We start from the raw sequence: 21,878 nt of genomic DNA, 5'->3' as shown, positions 1-21,878 counted from the left end.
TCATGGGCGCCATTGAGGGGATGAAGTCCTCTATTGGGCAACAGTTCGAGACCCTGGCACACAAAGTGGATACTATATCAGTTGATGTTAACTTGCTTCGCGCAGACCTGGGGAAAACTAATGAGAGAGTTAAATCATTGGACCTAAAAACCTCTAGCCTCACGGGGGACGTCTCTGATCTGCAAATAGAGGTCCGCACGCTGAGGACTGCTAATGACCTCTTTGCCCGCAAGATGGAGGATTTTGAAGGCCGGGCGCGGCGCAATAATGTGCGCATTGTTGGCGTTCCGGAAAAATCGGAGGAGCAATCAGCGGACTTGTTTGTCGAGGACTTGGTGGTTAATCACCTGGCGCCTGAGGGCCTCAGCAAGTTCTTTGCGGTCGAGTGGGCCCACAGAGTCCCAGGCGGGAGGCCCAAGGTGCCCCCCCCCCCCCCCCGAGACCGATTATCGCCAGGATCTTCAATTTCAGGGACCGTGATGCCATTCTACAAACGTCACGAGTGTCCGGACCAGTCACTTTCCAGAACACTGCAGTGAGTTCTTATCCTGACTTCACCCAGGCGGTGCAGACGCAACGGCAGAGTTTCCTGGGGGTTAAGAGGAGGCTACGTGAGATGGGTCTGAAGTATGCCATGCTCTTCCCAGCCAAGTTGCGCGTCGAGTACGAAGAGCTAACCTTTTTCTTTGACTTGCCGGATGTGGTCGGGGAATGGCTCGACACATTGCCTCAGCGGCGGACTAGTGGGGATCATGCTGGCGGATCAGAAGGTGGTCATGTCGCACAAGAGTGAGGATTCCGGTGATTGAACATTCTGACTAAGCTCAGGACAGTGGTTCGCTGATTTTCGTTTTCCTTGCTGGCTATTGTCCGGGGGTGGCGGGGGTACAATGGGGACTCTTTCCTCCTACGGGGTTTCTTCTTGTAGATTAGTTTTTGCTAGGGCGACAGGCACACTGCAAGTTGGGGGGATTTTTAGGCTTACGCAGGGGTACAGGGTGGGGGGTGGTATGGGTCTGTTGGTGGTTGCTGTTGTTTTTCTCTTTGCAAGGTATCGCAATGCAAGTCTTTTTCGCTCGAGTGCTGCTCTCTGGGGGGGGGGGCGGGGGTCTCTTTCCATTTCGTGATGGGGTAGGGGTTTGAATATACTTAGTTGGAATGTTAACGGCTTGGGGGATCGTATTAAGCGGGGGATTGTATTGCAATTTCTGAAGAGGTGCTCTCCTGACATAGTCTTGCTACAGGAGACGCACCTGATAGGCAATATGTGTCATGCACTCAATAGAAAGGGCTATAAATTTGTTGCGCACTCTGGATTTTCCTCGGGATCTCGGGGGGCGGGAATACTTGTTAGGACCTCGCTGCCGTTTAAGATTGATTCTACTACTGTCGATGAGAGGGGGCGCTTTGTGGCTGTTGCTGGGAGGTGGGAGGGCAGGACACTGGTTTTGGTTTCTGTTTATGTCCCTCCTGGCCTGCAGACCGCCACATTTGCTGACTTGGGGAGGGCTATGCTGGATCTCCCCGAGGGCGTGTTGTTGGTGGGTGGTGACTTTAATGCAGTTGGTTCCGGACTACTAGACAGGCATCTGCCAAGAGACCCCGGGGGGGCGCAGAGATGGCTCCCAGACCTTATTGATACACTAGGTCTGGTTGACTGCTGGAGGCTGCTGCATCCCGCTCAGCGGCAGTACACTTTTCACTCTGGGGCACACGGTAGCCTCTCTAGAATAGATTATGTTCTCACTTTGGCTGCCCAGGCTTCATTGGTGTCCGAGGCTAGGCACATGGCTAGGGGCATCTCCGATCACTCGCCGGTGTGGATTTGTATGGATTTTGGCCGGGGAGCGGCAGGTAGGGTGGCTCCGATTAACCCCTGGTATTTCCGTGACCCTAGGACTCGTAGCGCGTTGCTGAAAGCGGTCGATCTCTACATTTTGGAAAATTTTGGCTCGGTTACCTCCGTGGTGTCTTTGTGGGAAGCGTTTAAAACGGTACTGAGAGGGGAGGCCCTCTCCTTGATAGCGGATGTCAAACGTCGGAGGTGGCGCAGATCGAGGCTGAGATAGTGGTATTAGAGACAGTTCTGGAAGATGAGGTTACGGCGGAAAACTGCACAAGCTGAGATTAAAACAGTCTGAATATAAAGCACTGGTGACAAACGCGGCCAAGGTTATTAGCAGGGAACAACAAGGGCGATCGTATGATGTAGGGGACAAGGCTGGGAAATTAATAGCGTGGTTAGACAAAAAAGAACGAGTGAATAGAGTTGTGCCAGAAATAGTGACAGTCGGCGGGGATATTGTCACCGAACCCGACGGGATAGTCCAGTGTTTCGCGGACCACTTCCGCACGGTCTATGCGTCCGTGTCGGACAAGCCGGAGGAAGACTCGCATGAACTGCTGCGAGATATTGCCCTGCCTTGTCTCTCTGACATAGACAGGGAAGACCTTGATGGTAACATCACAGCTGATGAGGTTGCAGTTGCTATCCGCTCGCTACACCCGGGCAAGGCCTCGGGCCCAAATGGCTTACCGATCGAGTTGTATAAACTCAGGCCGGATAAGATTGCTCCACATTTGCGAGATATGTTTGTAGAGGCGCGGGAGAATGGGTGTCTCCCATTTGACCAACGTCTGGCGACAATAGTGGTTATACACAAAGATGGCAAGCCCAGGAACAGATGTGGCTCGTATAGGCCGATTCCACTACTCAACGCGGAGCCAAAAATCCTCGCCAAACTGTTGGCTAACCGTTTGATCAGGGTCATTGGGGACTTCATCCACCCTGATCAATCTGGGTTTATCCCACACCGCAACACCGCGTTGAACCTCAGGCGACTCCATGGCGTGCTCGCGAGAGTTGGGACGCTGCGGGAGTCGGCCATCTTGGCGTCACTTGATGCCACGATGGCTTTCGACACTGTGGAATGGCCGTATCTGTGGGCAGCACTCACAAAATTTGGCTTCGGACCGGGTTTTATAGGCTGAATTAGGCTACTCTATGAGGAACCTTTTGCTAAAGTCGCGGTGAACGGTAGGGCGTCATCTCCGTTCGAGCTTGGGAGAGGCACCCGGCAGGGTTGTCCTCTGTCGCCACTATTGTTCGCCCTCGCCCTTGAGCCGCTGGCGGCATGGATTAGATGGCAGCCAGACATAAAAGGGATCCGATGGTCGCCAGACCACGAGCACCGCATTTCTTTGTATGCAGACGACATTTTGTTATACTTGACCTCACCTAGGAAATCCCTCATAGTAGTCTGTGACGTCTTGAATTCTTTCGGTAGACACTCGGGTCTCGCCATTAACTGGGGCATCTATATGTTCTAAGTGGAGACACCCCTATCGTCCCGCGGAATTGCTCCATCCAGATCGCCCAGCAGGGCTTTCTGTACTTAGGGATATATATTTCCACCGATCCATCTGTCCGGTACGAGAAGAACCCACTCCCTCCGTTGTCACGTTTGAGACGGGACGTTGCGGATTGGAGGCGGCTGCCGCTCTCCCTCCTAGGCCGCGCCGCATTGTTTAAAATGATGTCTCTTCCCCGATTTCTCTATGCCCTACAGAACACCCTAGAGTTAGTTCCGGCCTGTTATTTTCGTGAGGTGGAGAGTCTCCAGCGCTCGCTGTTATGGGACGGTTGACCGCGTATAGCTATTGCAAAGTTGACCCTTCCATGGTATGACGGGGGGGATTGCACTCCCTGACATCAGAAGATATTATTGGGCTACCCAGTTGGGAGCGAATAACCACGGTGTTTATGGTCCGGCGTTGAACCCTGGGTTTGCTATGGATCGGTGGTTGTTGCGCGGGGGTAATTATCTTAGGGCGCTGTATTCCAAATCACTGGATGGGTCCCTCACGGGGCCAACCAAGACGGCGGTGCATGTGTGGAAGGCGGTTACAAATTCGTTGGGCTGGAAGGACAGGCTTACCCAGGCTATTCCGCTTTTCGAATCTGATAAATTGGGGAAATTATGGCACACGAAAGGGTTCGAGAAGTGGGACCTAATTGGGATTTCTAGAGTTGGGGATCTGCTGGGTAAGGTGAAATCGTTTGAGACGCTGCAGACGGGAGTACGAATTAGGGGGTACTGAATACTTTCGATATGCCCAGGTACGTCATGCTCTGCTATCTGTCTTTGCCGAGGGGGAGGTCGTGCCTGAGTCTTCTCCTTTGGAGGATCGGATTCTGGATGGTCATATGCCGGAGAGTACAATCTCCTTGATTTACAAGAAGCTTGTAAATGTTGGGACCGACCTCCTCCTCGATGTGCGCGAACAATGGACTAGGGATGGTCTCGAGCTGGACGTTGAGGACTGGCAGTATGCCATCTCCTCTCTGAAGGAGGTTGCGATCCCGGCGAGACTGCGGCTGGTGCAGCTTAAGATACTTCACAGGGTTTACGTCACGGGGCCCCGCCTGATTCACATGGGTTTCTCTGAAGATGGCTTATGCAAGAGAGGCTGTGGGATGTTGGGCACCTTTCTACACATTATTTGGGAATGTGGGGAGATCACAGAGTTCTGGAAACAAATTCATGACGTGATGGAAGAGGTCACGGGTATCGCACTGTTACCGGAGGCAAGACGATGCCTATTGAATGTCTGGGGTCCCACCGACTATGATGCCGCTCAGACCCAATGGGTGACCCTGGGGAATATGGTGGCGAAGCGAGATATTGCGCAGCTGTGGGGATCCCAGAGACCTCCCACCCTGGTAACATGGATGGAAAATATGGACTGGGGCATGTTCCGGGAGAAAACGGTGTACAGTGCCCGAGGTCGCCCTAAGAAATGGCTTAAGATATGGGGGCAATGGAACCATTATAGGGGAGATATTTGTGTGCCCCCGGTTACTGAGATGCTCGATGTGCAACTTTCCCCCTAGCTCTACTTCCAACTTTGGACGTAAAACTGCTCATAACTTGGAGTCCATACCTCTGCTTTCCCCTCACTTCTTTAGCGTGGTGTACTGATCCGCTGAGGGGAGTGGGACCTCGCCCCAACTGAGAACTAGCGCATGTTTATTATATGCTCTGTCTTGCTTGTGTTTTTTATTTTCGGTTTACTTTAAAACTAAACCTTTGTTACTCCTGCTCTATAGCTATGGACCTTCTTACGTGTTGTTCTCATCGTGCTGCCGGACCTCCGGGATGTCGGCTGAATAGCTGTGTACCATGTTGACATAAATAAAGGTTTTTAAAAAATTTTTTTTTTAATAAAATGGAAAACCAGTTACTGACTTTCAAGCCTCATTTATGGCAAGACTTCATGCTTGTCATTACCTTGGATGTTCTGCGGTGAAAGACCAATGGGAGCTGCTGATGGACTAATTCTCTTAATTTTGTCAGCAGAATCTAACACCATTGTCTACCCCATTCTTTTAGATCAATTGCAGAAGCTGCCCATCAGTTTGAATGTGCGCAAGTGCCTTTTATCTCGAAACCATCCTCTGTGATGTGTGTTGTTGCAAAAACAAGGTTGTCATTTTCTCTCATCTTGTATTATGTAGTTTGTATATGCTGCTGATAAACAACTGCTTGTCCTGTTGTTGATGAGAAACAGCATTTGTCGCCTGGCAAATTGCAGCTAGTATAGCTTTTATTAACATATGGGTAAAAGTCAGCTGGTGTAAGCATGGCAATGGAAACAGCCTTGGATGGTTGAAAGACTAGCTATACCCCTACAATATTTTGTGCGTTATTATCTTCCATCCATTCCATATCTGAAGAATGTAGCATATGTCTTATATGCATGTCTTTATCTTGCTTTTCCTCTAAATGCTAATTAAAAACGATACCTCCTTGGGATCAGTTTGCTAAGGTTTGGTTTTCAGAGACTCTTATGTCTGTACCTTTTTATAATTCTATTGAATTTGCGTTGCTCATCCAGTCAATGTTATTATTCATATTTTTTAAACCTTTTGACTTAGTCACAATTGAAGAGAAGCAACATTAATTCAACAGCGCTAGATAGTTTAAATACATCATCCATATCATATATATACTTTTTAGGTCTGGCCAGAGAATGCTAGCAGTTTAAAAAAGAATTATACAGAGAAGTATAAAAAACAGCCCTGCTCTTCCATTTGTTGATTACACCTGTCAGACATTGAAGTTTTCCTCTTCACCTGCACATGGCCAAAAAATTACATGGGACAGACAGTATGCCAACAACCGTCGCATCCACTTAATGATCTCCTTTTTAAGAGCACTATCTACTTATGGATTCCCTTCTTCTAAGTACCTCTTTTAGTTCAGATCTATGACTTGGGGTGAGGGTTTGAAAAGTTTCAACACGCCCATCATTTTATTTACTGATGTTGCTATGTGCACCCTAAGTATCTAAGCGTATGCCCAGACTTAGGTCCCTGGCTCGCAGCACCAATGGATTCAAGCTGTCCTGGCTGATGAGGAGTAATGCCTCGAAACCAGTCCCATGATGCTCATTTCCGGTCCAGGAAGGACCAGGCATGGCAGTTCCGGCTGGACTGTTCCATCGGGAGCAGAGTCTAGACTGATTTGTCTATGGCTGGGTCCAAACTGGGGTGATGTGGCGAGGAAAATAATGATGGATTAAATGCAAATCTGTGACTGGGGGAGAATGTTTGAAAAGTATCAACGCTCCGTCCATTTCATTTTGTGAGGTTGTTAATTAATTCTAGGACCACATTTCTAACAAAGTCTTCCCATACTTTGGCTTGTTCATCTTGCAAATGTGGAAGAGGCCTATGACCAGGGAACGATTTGTGACACTGTTAAAGTTTGTTTGGAATCATGTGAAGGCTTAGAGGTAATAGGAGGGGTGTTGCTATTGCTGATGTCTTTAAAACAATCTACGTAAGAAAAAAGTAAGATCTCCAAACAGCACATCAGGAGAGCAGAATAACACCACCAATAAAAACCCGTGCTACAATAGGTCCCATCACCACTAGAGAACAGCACACCAAAGCATAACCATGACACAATAATAAAACATGACAACAGACACACACACTGTGTAGCCAATAAATAGATATGTCATATTGCGTTTCCGTAGTGTAATAGATATATTATATTATATTGGGGTTGTAGTGGTGTGCCTGAATACTAGTTTTCTAGTTAAACTTCTACAAACACTTACGTGACCTAAAACTACCTCAATGAAACCACTCTCATGATTCAGGGCTGAAAGTTTGTGCCAAACTGTATACAGTGAAGTTGTAGTGGGTGGCAGGCAATCTTCAAAAATGCTGAACACAGTTCTTTGATAGTGAGAAGGGCCATTGGTCACGACTGAACAGTAATACAGCATCTTAAAAGAAATGTCTTACTGACCTGTCACTAACAGCTGCTGTGTCCCCCCCCCCCCCTTAAAAGCCAGCTACAGTTAGCTGCTGTTTTTAAATGGAGTGCCCTCTCTTTATATCAGACGAAGCATTTTGAAGAACATAATTACTAAAACTGATCATGAGATGAGCAATCTGAAGCTCTTTTAGTGAGCTGTTAATGTGGGCCATGGACAGACGGCTGCGAAGCAATGGGCATTCTAGACACCTTTTAGTGCATATGCTGTTGCAGTGAGGAAAATAGAAATAGTTGGCGGAACTAGTGTTCGTGATCAACTGTCTGTTTATTGTAGTCCCATACAAGCTAAAACGGAATCTTGCCACCGAGTTGGTGTTCTTTTTTGTCCATATAAAAGACCTATAATTAAGTTGTGTTCTATGGGAAACAAATTCCATGTGTCGTATTGATATATATTTTTTTCTTTTTCAGGGCGTGGTCAACAAAGTTGCCCCCAGTCACATAGGCTGCTTAGTGCATGGGTGTTTTAATGCTTCTCTACCAAAGCCATATAAAATGCTTGCAGAGGACTGGCAGAACCTAGGAGTAAAAATTGGTGATGAGTTGGAGTTTGACGTGACCCGCCTGGATTCTGATGCAGTTGGGGTGTTCTGTATTCGCGGAAGGCTGGATTTTGAAAGGTAGAGTGATTAGTGTGTCTCTCCTAGCTTTTACAAGAACGTTTCTCATGATAATATTTCATTATGTGGATTCTTTCAGTGCTGAGTGTGTGTGTATATCTCCGTCCCATCAATTGAAGTGGAAGAAAGCATTATCACACTGTCAGCTAAAGGAGGGATAGGCTGGGGGCGCAAAATACTTTATTATTTTTAGGTCTCTCTGCAGACTAGCTGTCTGTCTCTGACCTGTTTCCAGTACATTATGTATACTCACAATAGGTTATGGATGAGCTCTTGCTCGTGATCTATAGCGTTGTTTTGTCTCATGTCTGCTCTTGATTGAACAGCTTTCTCCATATTGAAGTTTTTGGCCCACCCAAAAACATTTTGGTCTCATTGTTGTGATTGGATCTATTGTATGTGTCCATTGCTTATTAGAGGGGGGGGGGGGGTTCTTTCCGTTCCAGCACTTGATGAAAGTGCATGTCAAGGCTTGCTTGCTAATTTTTCATTGGTCTCTTATCTAACCTGTTCACTTGTTTCTCCTGACCTCCCTGCCCCATCGCTTTTTAAACTTTCACCCTCCTATCTCCTGTTGCTCCTTAATCTTTTCATTATTCAGCTCCCCTCCGTGCTCTGAATTTACTACATTTTCTGCTCCCCTTCTTTTAACATTTCAGTTTTTTCGTTTTTCCATTTTTTTCCGTACGCCTTTTATTTACATTCAGTTAACTGTTCTAGTGTGGTAGCTATGTGCCACACTATGTGCCCAAGGATATTGCCAGACTGGGTCCCTTGCTCACAGTGCCATAGGATCCAAGCTATACCTAACAGAAGAGGGCAAAACCAGTTTAGAGTTTAAAGCGCGACGAGGCCTCCGGGCAGTTACGCGCTATATAAATATAATTTTTCATTTCATTTCATTTGTGGTGCCTTCTTGAGGGTGCCCTCATCGTCTGGCAATTGGTTATGAACTGTTCCCATGAGGATCAGGGCCAGTACTAATTTGCATAAGGAGTCATTTGTCTAGAAAGTTACAGTGGGTGAAAAATAATGGACGAGAATGCTATCCTGAACGTTTGCCAGTGGGTAGACTTTTTGCAAATATCTTCATCACCTTTTGTGTGTAGTACGCTGTTGCGTTACAACACATGCATGTGTACGTGTCAACTTCCAAATTTGAATACCTATATTCACATCGATGCATCTTGACACGTGCACAAATGCGACCGCACCTGCAGCCATAGTGGAATGGCTTTTATTTTATAGAAAATCCAATTAGAAGATGACCACCCACAGGTCTAAAAGCATGAAAATATTACGATGCATGCATCATGAAAACAGTGGCTGCCATTTTAGCATTAGCTAAAAACGCAAACAAGCATTGGTAAAGTCAATAATTCAGCCTTTTTTGCAAAGCCGATTTGCTTAGCCAACGCTCGGTACATTTTTATTAATTTCACTTTTTAGTTCCATTGTTCATACTATTTGATAGGCCCGTAGCATTATGGTATGTTCATTTTTGTTTTCCATTAAATGATAGCAAGGGATACTAGAAATTTAGTTTAGCATTGAATAGCTTGGTGTCTTGAAATTGGATGACCCAGTGTCCTCCTTGGAACTCATTTCCCTCCCAGACACATTGCTGTTTTAAGCTTCGCTCTCTGTGGTTTAACTAATGGTGCTTACTTGCTAATCCGTTGCCTGAACTACATACACACCTCATAAATAGCGTTCAAGAGAAGCCTGTTTGTTTATTTAGGCTTCTGTTAATCCATCTTAATGCTTGTCCAGCAACTACTTGTTAAAGGACAAGTCAGCAAGATATTAAAGAGTTAGTTTAATTTTCTCTACTTATGAGAAGCCCACCATGTTCATCATCTCAGCCTGCCATGCTGATAATCAATGTGAAAACAGCCATGCTGATAATCCATGTGAAAACATGTTTTTAGTACTTTGTTTACATTTTGTGTTTAAACCATTGAACCCACCCATTGCTCATATGTTATGAGGAGGTTTACAAGATCCCCACGCTTGAGTTTTCTTGGTTGTAGCTAGTCATCAAAGCTGCCCTACGAAAGTTGCATAATAGTTGAAGCTGTACCAAACCCCATCTTTTTAGCATATGTTCGAATGCATTACTTAGTTCCTCTGTCTCAGATGGTCTTCAAGTTGAAGTAGTTGTAGCTGGTTGAAAATACAACGGTTCGACATAGTCAACTTGAAATTAATTTAACAATTGCATTATAGTTTATTGTCTGCAGTGGACTGATGTAACCTGTCCTTAAATTTTAAAGAGTAAAGCCACTACTTCCGCTTTGTTCTGGATTTGAGCTTTGCTGGGTTTTCAATCTGAAGCTGTTGTCTCTCAATCTATGCCAGTGTTCCATCGTTTGTAATTTCAGTAAAAGGAGAAAAAGCACCACATTGTAAACTTCATGATATATATGGTAGATTTCAAGGCTGACATGATAGTTACAAGAAAAACCCAAAAAGTGATTTATAGAATGCTTAAATTAAACTCTGACATTGTGAGTTACTTTTTGCTGCATTTCTGGGCGTGATTTTATTTGGCAGGAAGCATCCTGATAAGAATTAGCCTTCTCTGACTCTTAAAAGGAAGAGTCCAGGCCACATCTTAACAGAAACAAAAGTAACTGCAGTAAAGTTTCTGGCTTACTGGGCCTCATGAGTGAGGTACAGCTTGAGTCTATCGCAACAAGCAATGGTGCCCACGTCTGCTCTTAGCCATCACACCTAAGGCTTCTAAATAACAAAAATAAATGGTGGAATGCTGGAGTTAATCTCCATTTAGAATTGCTCTGAGCCACATTTGAGTACATTATTTTTGCCCAGTGAGAGTAATCATTTTAGGTTTGGCTTTAGCCAAGACCATATGATTTTACTAAAATTATTTCTAGAATATACCTCACGATGGGGGTTAAGTCTATTGTTCCGCCAAGTACAGCATGGGGCAGTGGATCTTCCCACTTCAGCCTCTGGCTAACCTCACTGTCACTCAGTTTGCCCTTTCACAAGTACCACATCCACACCAAGTAGTTCTCGTCAGTCCCAAGGACAACTATTGCAATATGTGCTTTTTTTTGTTTTTAGAGAAATATTTTTGCTGTTTTTTGTTTTAGATTGATCAGAGGCCCGGAGCTTAACCGTTATAAAGGTTTGCAAAAACAATGACAGAACAAGCATTGAAATAGCCAAAATCTTATGAATGTTCTTTTCTGATAGATTCTTCTTCCACGGATACGTTTATGAATCTTCCTCAGTCATCAGAATAGAGCTAGAAGAAGTTCTTTAGCAGTGGCCTAATTACGGTGCCAGGAAGTACTGATGCAGTAATAGCTGGCACACCTCTACATTTCATTGTTATCTTTAAAGATACTATCCCCTCCTAAATACCATACTGTTTTTCTTGTTTTTATTTGATCCTCAATGCAGCTTTTACCCGTGTATTCTTTCAGAAATTGTGTTTTTTTTCCTTGTGGCTGTTGTGCCTCCTCAAAGACTTTCGGATCCAAACCTTTGACTTCAAACCTTATCCGAGGGGACCAGAGGGAAATTGTAAAAAACACACTGCATCCATAAATGTTCTTTGCTTAAGAACCTACGGTTTCCATCCATTTTCTTAAGACAAATTGTGCAGTTTTCCACACAAAAGTATAATAGGGTTATCTACCCAGATTTGAGTACACAATCTAAAACGTACAATTGCAAGGCGCTAGGTTTTCTTTGTTTTTTTTGGGGCATTTTTGTCGCCAGTTACCTTGTCTTTTATTGAACCGAACAGCCATTGACCTGTTGTCAGTGAAAGCTGAAAGGGTACGGTAAGCAACAGAATAAAATAATTTCTGACACCAAACAATGTATATGTTCAAATCAAATAACTTTATTCGATCTTAAAACAAAGATCATAAAAGTGCAGTACTTCGTAGCCTACATTCTCATAAAGTGTCAGTGCATATACTTCAGCTCGGCGCATCTTCAGCCATCTCATTCCAGTAAAACATTACTCATAAAAGCACAGTTCTGATTAAAATAACAGGTTGATATGACGCATTATTAATTTCTAAAATAGGATTATGTAGACCGATTAACCTCCTAAACCATTCATAGTTTCACATAGTTATCTGACCCAAACAAACCTATACAAATAAGAGTAACTTTACAATAATCCACAATAAATAATATACCTTAAGGAAAATAAGATAAAAGACAACACCGCTTTTGCAAATTCAAGTTAAATACCTTGATTGCTAAAAGATAACTAAATCAGCAACATTTTCTCCTCCTTAAACATGCCCATAAAAAAAGTAGCTAACAAAAAACATATAAACTGATTACTTCTTTTTTTAAGAAAGCATAGTGCTGGTCTACATTGTCTAAAATTACATTGTCTTAAATTTGGTAAAATATATCTTGCTCTTTCCTCTTTATAGAAATCGCAAAATAAAACTAGGTGAAGGTCTGACTTCTCTGATCTGTTGTTACAAGGGCAAACTGACAGTTCCGAAAAATTAAACCTCCCTGCCGGAAACCCCACCGTCAGAGGGATCCGGTTCATACGGAATCTCAGTAAAATTAATCTATGCTGTGGTCTCTCAATTTTCTCTAAGTAAAAATACTCTCCCACTAATGTTGGCGATGTCTGGCAATATTACAGTTGGTTTGCCTTGATTTGTTTCCTGTCTGTCGTACTCCACCATTGATAAAGTTTGCCATTATTTCCTTCTTTGTTATTTTAATGCTTGCACTTGGGTTACTAAATAATTCTTCTAAGCCCAATGAGATCAGGGTTGACCGTGCATATTGTAGCCATTGGATTTTGTGTGCGTTATCTAGCTTTAAGCAGTGTTTTTTATAATAGATTGAGTCAGATTTACTGTGACCCTCCGCCATATTGAGTGCCATAACAATATCAGGGCGAGCCTTATTATATCGGTTACATAAATTAAACCTAAATCTAAATGACAGGTAAATTAGAACAGGATTCGGGGAGGGACACCCGCCATTTAAAGGATCTGTCCTCAAGTTTTTGGAGATGCGCTGAAGAAGCCACCTCCCACACCCCTGCCCCGTAGGTAGCGGACGGTATTGTCTTTGCTCTATATATCTTTTTTATGGGTTCTAAAGCTTTTGTGCCTAATTTCTGAGCAAATCTAGAGATGGCTACCATACTACTTTCCATCACTAGGGCCCTATTTTCCACCATATTGCACCAAGTCTGGCTATTGTCGAATGAGACCCCCAGATAAGAGAATGTGTCCTACACCTCTAATCTGCGGGACCCTATATGAAAGTGTGGCACTTTCCTAGACAAGGTTGCCCCTGCTATCAGTATGAAAGATTTGGATTTGTTAACCCTCAAGTCCAAAGATGTCATGAAGGTCAAGTAGGCCGTTATCAGATGTTGGAGAGCCACCCCCGTTCTGGCAATTAATATCACATTGTCGGCATAGGCCAATATTGGTAGAGTGAGGGTATCAAAGACAGGAACATCTGGTGTTGATCCTACCAGTGCAGCCTCTACGCCATTTGTGTAAATCAAAAACAAAAATGGGGCGAAGACTCACCCTTGTCGAACTCCCCCTATGATCCGAAATGGGTTGGTAATTTCTGCATCTTTACTATATCAAACACATGATGTGGACTGAGAATACAACTGACGAATACAATTTATTATTGGCGCATCAATCCCTATCATCTCCATTATCTTTCATAGTTTTAAATGGCTCACACAGTTAAATACTGTCGTTAGGTCCATAAAGGCCATGTAAATCTTACCGTCTTTAGCTCTGGAGTATTTTTCTCTAGTCGGAGTCCAGTTCAGGCACTGATCTATTGTGCCCCTCCCTTTTTGGAAGACCTATTGGGCCAGAATCAAGATAGTCTTCTCCCGTGCCCACTCTTCCACCCTATGTAGCAGTAGTTCGCCAATTAGCTTCGAGGTACTGTCTAACAAGGAGATAGATCTACAGTTCAGAGGATCATTTTTGTTTCCATTTTTGTAAATTGGTATAGGTATACTAGTTCCCCCCCTGAGGCCAAGGGGCCAGACTTGGCTACCGCATTCAATACATTAGTCAGTAATGGGGCCCACAAATCTTGGTATTCCAAAAATAAATCAATTGGAACGCCATCCGGCCCGTACCCTTTGCCGTACTGCACTTGCCCAACCCCTTTATTACTTCATCTAATTAGAAGGTAAGGTACTCAGTTTGTGCAACGGGAGGACTAGGAAGAAAGTTTTTTTTATACCTTCGATCCCAAAATCTCCTCAAAATTAGTGCCTTAGTATTTTTAAAGTAGAGATTATTTACCACTTTCCAGAAATCCCTACTATTTTTGGTAATTGCTGCCCTTTCCAGGTTTTCCAAAGCCTCTTCTCTCAGGGCCTTTTCTCTTTCTTTCCTTGCATCTCTATAGGCCTTACCCTGAGTCTTTATCAGTACTTGTCCCTGGGTTCGGCTTTCAGGGCTTTATGCAAATCTATTAAAGATTCTGAGCAGGCTTGATCAAACCAGTGCATTACTGGAGCCTTATTTGTGGATTTACTGCTAATCAGGGCATATTTAGCTCCCTCTAATATTTTCCAAATTTCTGTGGTAAGGAGGTCAATGGGATAGTCTGCTTCCAGACAATTTATTACTTACTCAATGTTATTGGATACAAATTGACTACTTTTACCTTGTCAATTATTTCCCATTTCAGTTGATATCCATTCTTTCTACCCAAAATTGGCTTCTTTATAGTTTGTGGTTGCTTCTTCCTGGGGAACCCTGCTAACATGGATAGTGAAAGAATAGCATGGTCACTAAAGCTAGTAAATGGAGTATCCACTTCTGTAATCTTTCTTCTGAGAAATTCAGATAAGAGCACGACATCAATGGTCAATTTGTACTCATTACGTCTTAGTGAAATCTACCAAGATTGTGTCTACACTATTATCTCCATGTTTCTAATGCATAGAAGTCTATTACCATATTCGTGACGCATGAAATGATGGATTGGGTCACCCACCTCGTCCACTATACAACAGACTGTCTTCAGTGAATATTTACAGGGCTGGGCATTTAAAATCTCCTACCCACACAATGGAAAAATTATTCCAAGTTGCTCTGCTAAATTTGACAAGCTCGTTATCCAATAAGGCCACCGCCATGTGCATGTTTCCACCAAAATTATTAATATAAAAATGTATTAAGAGCCAATCCTGGTCACGATTCCCTGCACATAACAGGAGATCTAAATACAGCCTCTCGAATTTCTTTATTCTTATTGGCAAGTTATTAAATATTAACTTCCGTAAGCCCCCTCTAGTTCGACCTGATCGGGATGGAACGGCTTCCGTTTGAAACTAACGGTAGCCATCTACAAATATTTGGTCAATTGCCAACGTCTCCTGTAGGCATAATATGTCCTGACTCTGCCAAACGTCCAACCAGTATGTATTACCCGCATTTGAGCTAACACCGGCCACTTTCCAAAAAGCTAACTTTAGCCACCCTTTGGATTCCCCAAGCGGGCTCTCTAGGGGGGTTTGCGCCTTTTGTATTGATTGTCTTAGTAGGCTCCTCCCCGTTTTGGTAGGTGTCAGCTATGGGTAGTCAGTCGCAAGACTAAATCTGACAGATGGGCAAATCTATTCTCTACTCTCAGGCTGAATCTCCCCATATTACCTGAATTTGCGTTAGCAATAAGAGGTAGTCTGGGCCTGCCAGAATGGGCTCTTCGAGGCTCAATGCTACATAAGGAGGTGGGGCTGTAAAAATAGTCCAGTCATCAGGCAAAAATCTGAGTCCCAGGTAAAGAAACATTGTGAAGTTGTCCTCGCAAATGCCTAACTAGTTCATGGTCATTAAAATGAATCGCTATACAGTCCACTATTAATTCTTTATTCGAGGGACCTTTTGATGACTGAAAACTACTCTGATTTAGTATAGAGAGTAGTGCAGAGAACATAGAAATATTAAGGTGTTCATTCTGCTATAATGATCCATTTAATAGCCCTTCTGTTAAGTCTGTTTGAGAATTTGTTGCCGCAGGACTTTAATCATAAGTTGCATATTTATATGTCCACTTAGGAGATGTTATTTTAATATAGCTGTAGTTGAAATCATTCATTTCGAAGTAAAATGAGAGCACGCTGATTTCCACACCATCATCCCCAGAATAGAGAACTGGACATTTCTGTCTGCCTGTTGAAATGTAGGTACACTCCACTGCCCTGTCTGGAACTTCATCCACTATCCTAGGCACAAAGGCTATTCCAGGGTGGTGGTGAGTTTATTCAGCTAATCTTGCCGGCTTTCCTTCAACTAATCCGGTTCCAATTAGGGGACTGATTATGCTGCTCCCATTCCAATTGAATTAAGTAACTTGTGACCTTCGGACTAAGTTTGCAGGCATGAATTCCTGCACTCGAATAAGCCCATCCAGTTGTATCCTATGCAAAACTATGGTGTTCTATCTTCTCAAATAAAGGCAAGGGCAGAGTTATAACAGCAGGGTGAACATGTAACCAGTGTGATGGTCCGTTCTGCCTCTCTCCACCCACATATTCACGTGCTCATGTATGATACAACTGTATTTATTATCTAGCTTTGAACTTGTTAGCTTTGAACTTGTTTGATTTAATCTATTGGATACAATGGGCTTGGAAATAAAAGTTTTGTTTTGTCTATTTCAGCATTGAAGCAACTTCTTCTGAAACGCCATCTGGTGTGACTTCCCTCATTGTTGGAGATGTTGATCAAAATGTGTCTCTGACCAACAAACCGAAGAAGAAATTTATTCTAAATGGTGACAATGTGGACAGTGGCACTGAAAATGCTATGGACATTTCTGACATGCTTAATACTGATGATTCTGCAGACAATGTGCCACAACACGAAAAGACAAAGAAAAAGAAGAAAAAACATAAGCAGCAAGACTCGACTATTCTTGAAAGTGACTCTTGTGGTTACCTGGATGACCATAAAAAAGCAAAGAAAAAGAAAAGAAAACATTCAGAAGATGAAGAAATTTCTGAAATATCACAAGAACCCAAAGCAAAAAAGAAAAGGAGGAATTAGCTAATGGACACTGTAAAGTTTTTACAATAAAATAAAATATAAAGTTCTCATAGGCCTTCCTGAAAAATAATTGTAATGTGCAAAATATAGTGGTGCATTAATCTAAAAAGGGTGTTGTACAACAAGTTGTTGGTGTTGACACCTGATGCTCCTTTGAATATTTACATTCATAATTTTTTAAGTGAAATCAAGTTTGTAATATTTTATACTGATAGCTCGACAGTACATGATGCGTTTTTTATTTTATGTTTTTATCTGGGAACACAAAATGCCCAAGTGTTTCCCATAGCAGTTAAGTGAGCTCTTCATAAAACTATAACACATCAAGCATTGCAGCATATTTGAACCACATTCCGAGTGAGGAAACAGAACTGCTGTATGTACGTGCAGCTGGAAACAAGAAAAACATGGATCAAATTAAAGTATGCACGTGCATGTAAATTAGGGATTGTTTTTTTCCATAGAGTTAGAGTATGCCTCTGGGAGGTATCCTTGGAGTGTGTCCAGAACGAAGAAAGGGGCTTGGTCCTCAAAACATTTTTAGGTCTCGGCTAGCGTGGCTGCGCACATGCGCAGCTCGGTCGGCGAGATTTAATGATTCTGAGGGAATTCTGTAAAGGGCTTCAAGCCCCGCCCCTCTTTCCCATTGGCTGGCGTCACCGTTTATGCTAAATGGTGGCCAGCCATTGGGAAAGAGCACTTTGTGAGGAAGACTTTTCCATGTTTAAGACGGCCCACTTGGACGGGCTCGTCTGACTTCCTCCCGTCGCAAAAGGTTTCTTATCTTTATGGGGCCATGTGTTTGAAACACATGGCTCCATAAAGAAAAGCTCCGCCGAGTGTTTATTTTTACATCTCGCTAAACTGTGGCTGCCTGGCGAGCGCGCACTCCAGCCATCATAACCCCTCTCCTCCACTACCCGACACCCCCCCCACCCCCCCCCCCCCCCCCCCCCCGACCTCCCCTGTCTTGGACAACGCAACCGACGATAGTAAATTTTGCTGCTGCAAAGCCGGGATCGCAGGCAGCTCCGCCAATGCACCTCACTCCACTGCGTATTGCTACAGTTATACCAATATTTCTCACACGGAGTGTGGCTCTCTCTCGCATTGTTTACTTGTGTTTTCTACTATTTATATAATGTGTAACGTAACTGGTGCTCATGTAAAGCGCTCTGCCTGGCGAGCGTTTGTTTCCCACAGTCCCCGGGCAGCACGCCGGGAGGGGGGGGGGGGGGGGGGAGAGAGAACTCTTCCCTAGGACCCCGCTGGACTCACTGCTAGGAACGAGCCTGAGAATCCCAGTGCCCCCTCTGCGCGGACTGTAAACACGTGTGACGGGGGAGTTACAGGCCCGACCACCACCCCTGTGCAGGGCAGCGATGTCCAGGATGGGCTCGAGAGAGGCAGGCAGCTGTCTCCCAACACTCCAGCCATCATAACCCCTCTCATCCACTACCCGACACTCCCCCACGACCTCCCCCACGACCTCCCCGTCGCGGACAAAGCAACCAACGATAGTACATTTTGCTGCTGCAAAACCGGGATCGCAGGCAGCACCGCCAATGCACCTCACTCCACTGCGTATTACTACAGTTATACCAATATTTCTCACATGGAGTGTGGCTCTCTTGCAATGTTCACTAGTGTTTTATACTATTTATATAATGTGTAACGTAACTGGTGCTCATGTAAAGTGCACCAATATCTTCGGGTCGAGTGCACGCTATAGAAAAACGCCAAAAAAAGTGGTCATCCTAACACTGCTTTGTCAATGCACGTCACATAAATGATGCCTCGTTTCACTATAAGCATCACGTAGGGCATAAAAAGGTCTTATCGGGCGCTTCACTTCAGTAACTTCGTTTATACGTATAATCAGTTCCCTCAGAGCTATCCCAAAGCACCTCAGTTTACAACCTCAAAATTCTACCGTATAGAGAACACTCAACTCTACAAATGCGCCTCACTGTAATGCCCTTTGCTGTTAATATACTGTGACCACACCCTGGTCATAGAAAGACCTTCACGTTTATGCGTACACTCTACGCTCTGCACTGTCTGGGACTTTCTGACTCTGGATAATCTATACTGCACTATAAGGATGAAACACTCATGGTGTGCCACGCCTCACTGCTGATCATTATGGGCGATCACGCTTTACATGGGTACAGTGAAGAATTCCTTCTCAAAATTTGTAATCCAACCAAACTAACTCATCGTTTACACTCTCGATGTGATGTTGACGTGGGGATCTGCACTTAAAATTTCTTTCGGGGGTAGTGGTTTAGTGGTGACACCCTTCATAATCGCTCTTAAGTTCATATGCGAGGGGGCTTTTCATCAGCCTATCAAGCAGCATGAGGGGGTTCTCTTCTTTCTACCCCGCAAGGCAGTTTACGTGTGTGGTATTTTACAACACGTGTGCCCTTTCGGTCCTCTTGAAGCGAGCACGGGTACCTTCTTCCCAATTTAAAACAGTGATTAGGCGTGATTCTCCCAACACGTAGACCATGTAAAAAGCTTCCCTCTTACAACCTCACTCGAAGCAATGTTGGGTAACTTTCATCTTACGTTTTACCCAAAGTAATTTGTTCGAGCCCATCTAAGCAATGTTTGGTGTAAGGAGCCCCCCTTCCCCAGGAGTGTGTGCATCTGAGGCTCCCTCTTCCAGCTCCCCGATTCTCCATTCCTCCCGGCAGTTTGGTTTGACGGACGACTTTATAGCAGGGAAACCAGGTTTGAATCTTGGCGGGAGACTCAAACATCTTGTGATTGTGGGTAAGTGACATAATTTCCCCGTTCCTAACAATGAATGAAAGTGTCTGTCTGTGATACAACTGTACCCCAAGTTCACAACTGTACCCCAAGTTCACAACTGTACCCCAAGTTCGCATTATACAACACAGTACTGCAAAAAAAAAAATTGCGCACTTTTTGAAAATCAGATCATGTCTCGCATTTTATTAAGTTAAAGCAATTTGCTTTGCTATACAATACCATTAGCAAAGCAAATGGCTTCAACTTAATCAAAGGCGAGACCTATTGCATATTTGATGCTTGTTTTGCTATTAGTTGTAGGCGATGTGTTCGTTTAGAAAGTTTGATGTTTGTTTCCAGCAAAGATCCTTCCCCGATTCATAATTTTTCAATAATTGTCAGCCGGCTGGCTGGGCCAAGGAAACCTTTGTATTCTATATTTAATGTTCCATTTATTTTGTAAAGAAGTTTTTAAGTAGCTTTTTATTTTATATAATTTTGAAAGTGGAGAGAAAAGTGATTTATAATAAGTTGGAAAAGCCTTTGCCAGTAGCTCAGCACCAAAGAGACCATTTCGTCTCGAACACCTGATTGCCCGACTTTTATCTAACTCTTGTGGCAGTAATCAACATTTGTTCAGTTTCTTGTCAATTTATTTCCCTGAAATTATTTAATTTAATTTTCCCTTTAGGTCTCATGGTTCTCCTTTTGGGTGCTTACATTGATCCAGTTGGTGCTGGATAGGTGGACGTTAACAGCATTTATATTTCTTCATGCCCTTGGCAGTTTAGCATTGATGTTTCTTTCCCTGGATCAGTGGTACTTAACCCTTTGGCTTCTGTGGAACCCTCACTCAATAATTACTGAATTCGGGTAACTCGCACTGTATCAATTTAGGTATTGGGGGGGTCACTACTAAATGCCATGGACTGCGTCTTAAGCAGTTATGTTGATCTGAACTCAAAACAGTACACAAATACAGAGACAAGCTGTCATCAAAACGAATACACAAACAAAAATCAATGTTTTCATTTATATGGGAAGGTTGGGGCTTTTTTTCTTGTATTTTAAGGAATTTTTTTTATTGCATAAGGGTATTGGTAATACACCAGTGTATGGAATACAGTGAGTTCGGCAACGTGCCAGTACAGGTGGGCACTATGATGTGTACATAGGGCCAGATTTGTGAACAAGAAAAGAGTTAATGAATGCAACGTTCTGATCTATGGAAGACCAAGGGGGTAGGAAAATAGGCATAGGTCCTAGGAAAAGAGCCCACAACTAAACAGGGAGGTCCTTCGTGGGTGCCAGCTATGGTAATTGCGTTCAGGGGTAGACGATGAACTGGGGCGTTGTAGTCCCTGTTAGAGGCCTAAGTAGGGAAAATGGGGGAGGGGGAAGAGGCGGGCGGTCCGATTGCTGTGTGGCTGGGTAGTGTGATAAGAGGGGTAACAGGGAAAGACTTGCTGGGGCTATGCAAAGAGGAAAAGGACATGAGTGAACCATGAAGGTTTACCCAGAAACCATAGGGAAGGACTTTTTAAGTGTCGTCCTTGGGAGCAGAGGCCAAATGGTTTCAAACAGGTCAACTTTATCCCGAAGTCTGTACACAACTCATTCGTAGAAGGCCATTTTGTACATTTCATTTAACCATTCTTCGTGTGTGGATAAGTGAGGTGAGTGCTATTGATAGACATAGTTGTTTGTGGCCAACGCTATCATCAATAGCTGCCGTTGTGGGATCAGGTCGATTTCCCTTATTATGCAGCATAATCAGGGCTCTCAAAAAAGGAAGGGGTAGTTCAAGATAAGGTTGAGGGTAGTGTCTATGCAGGTCCCGAGGTAGGTGGTGTAGGGGCATTCATAGAAAGTGTGTTGTGTCACAATGTTCCTGTGTGCACCTCCAGCATTGTGTGTATTGGAGAAGACTGGAGGCTGCAAGTTTTGAGGGGTCCAGTACTAGTTCTTTATCATTTTGAAGTGCCTGAATTTCATTTCAGCATCGTGTGCACCTCATCTATGTTTACCTTCATCAGTCGTCATCGGTGTATTGTTTTAAAGTGGTTTGCCAGTGTACG

The 21,878-nt window shown here is 43.8% G+C and overlaps 1 protein-coding gene across 1 annotated transcript in view; it reads left to right on the top strand.

The window, feature by feature from the left end:
- Window positions 1-17,088, top strand: part of POLR1F (RNA polymerase I subunit F) — a 36,122-nt gene extending 19,034 nt beyond the window's left edge. Inside the window, exons 3-4 of the mRNA XM_085630933.1 lie at window positions 7,764-7,972; window positions 16,656-17,088. Coding sequence (XP_085487059.1) covers window positions 7,764-7,972; window positions 16,656-17,040 — 594 coding nt within the window. The 3' untranslated portion in view covers window positions 17,041-17,088. The remainder of the gene's footprint in view (window positions 1-7,763; window positions 7,973-16,655) is intronic.
- Window positions 17,089-21,878: the final 4,790 nt, after the last annotated feature.

The sequence above is a fragment of the Triturus cristatus genome, chromosome 10, assembly GCF_964204655.1.
Source record: "Triturus cristatus chromosome 10, aTriCri1.1, whole genome shotgun sequence".
Classification (NCBI taxonomy): Eukaryota; Metazoa; Chordata; class Amphibia; order Caudata; family Salamandridae; genus Triturus; species Triturus cristatus.
This window is presented reverse-complemented; position numbering and strand designations above follow the sequence as displayed.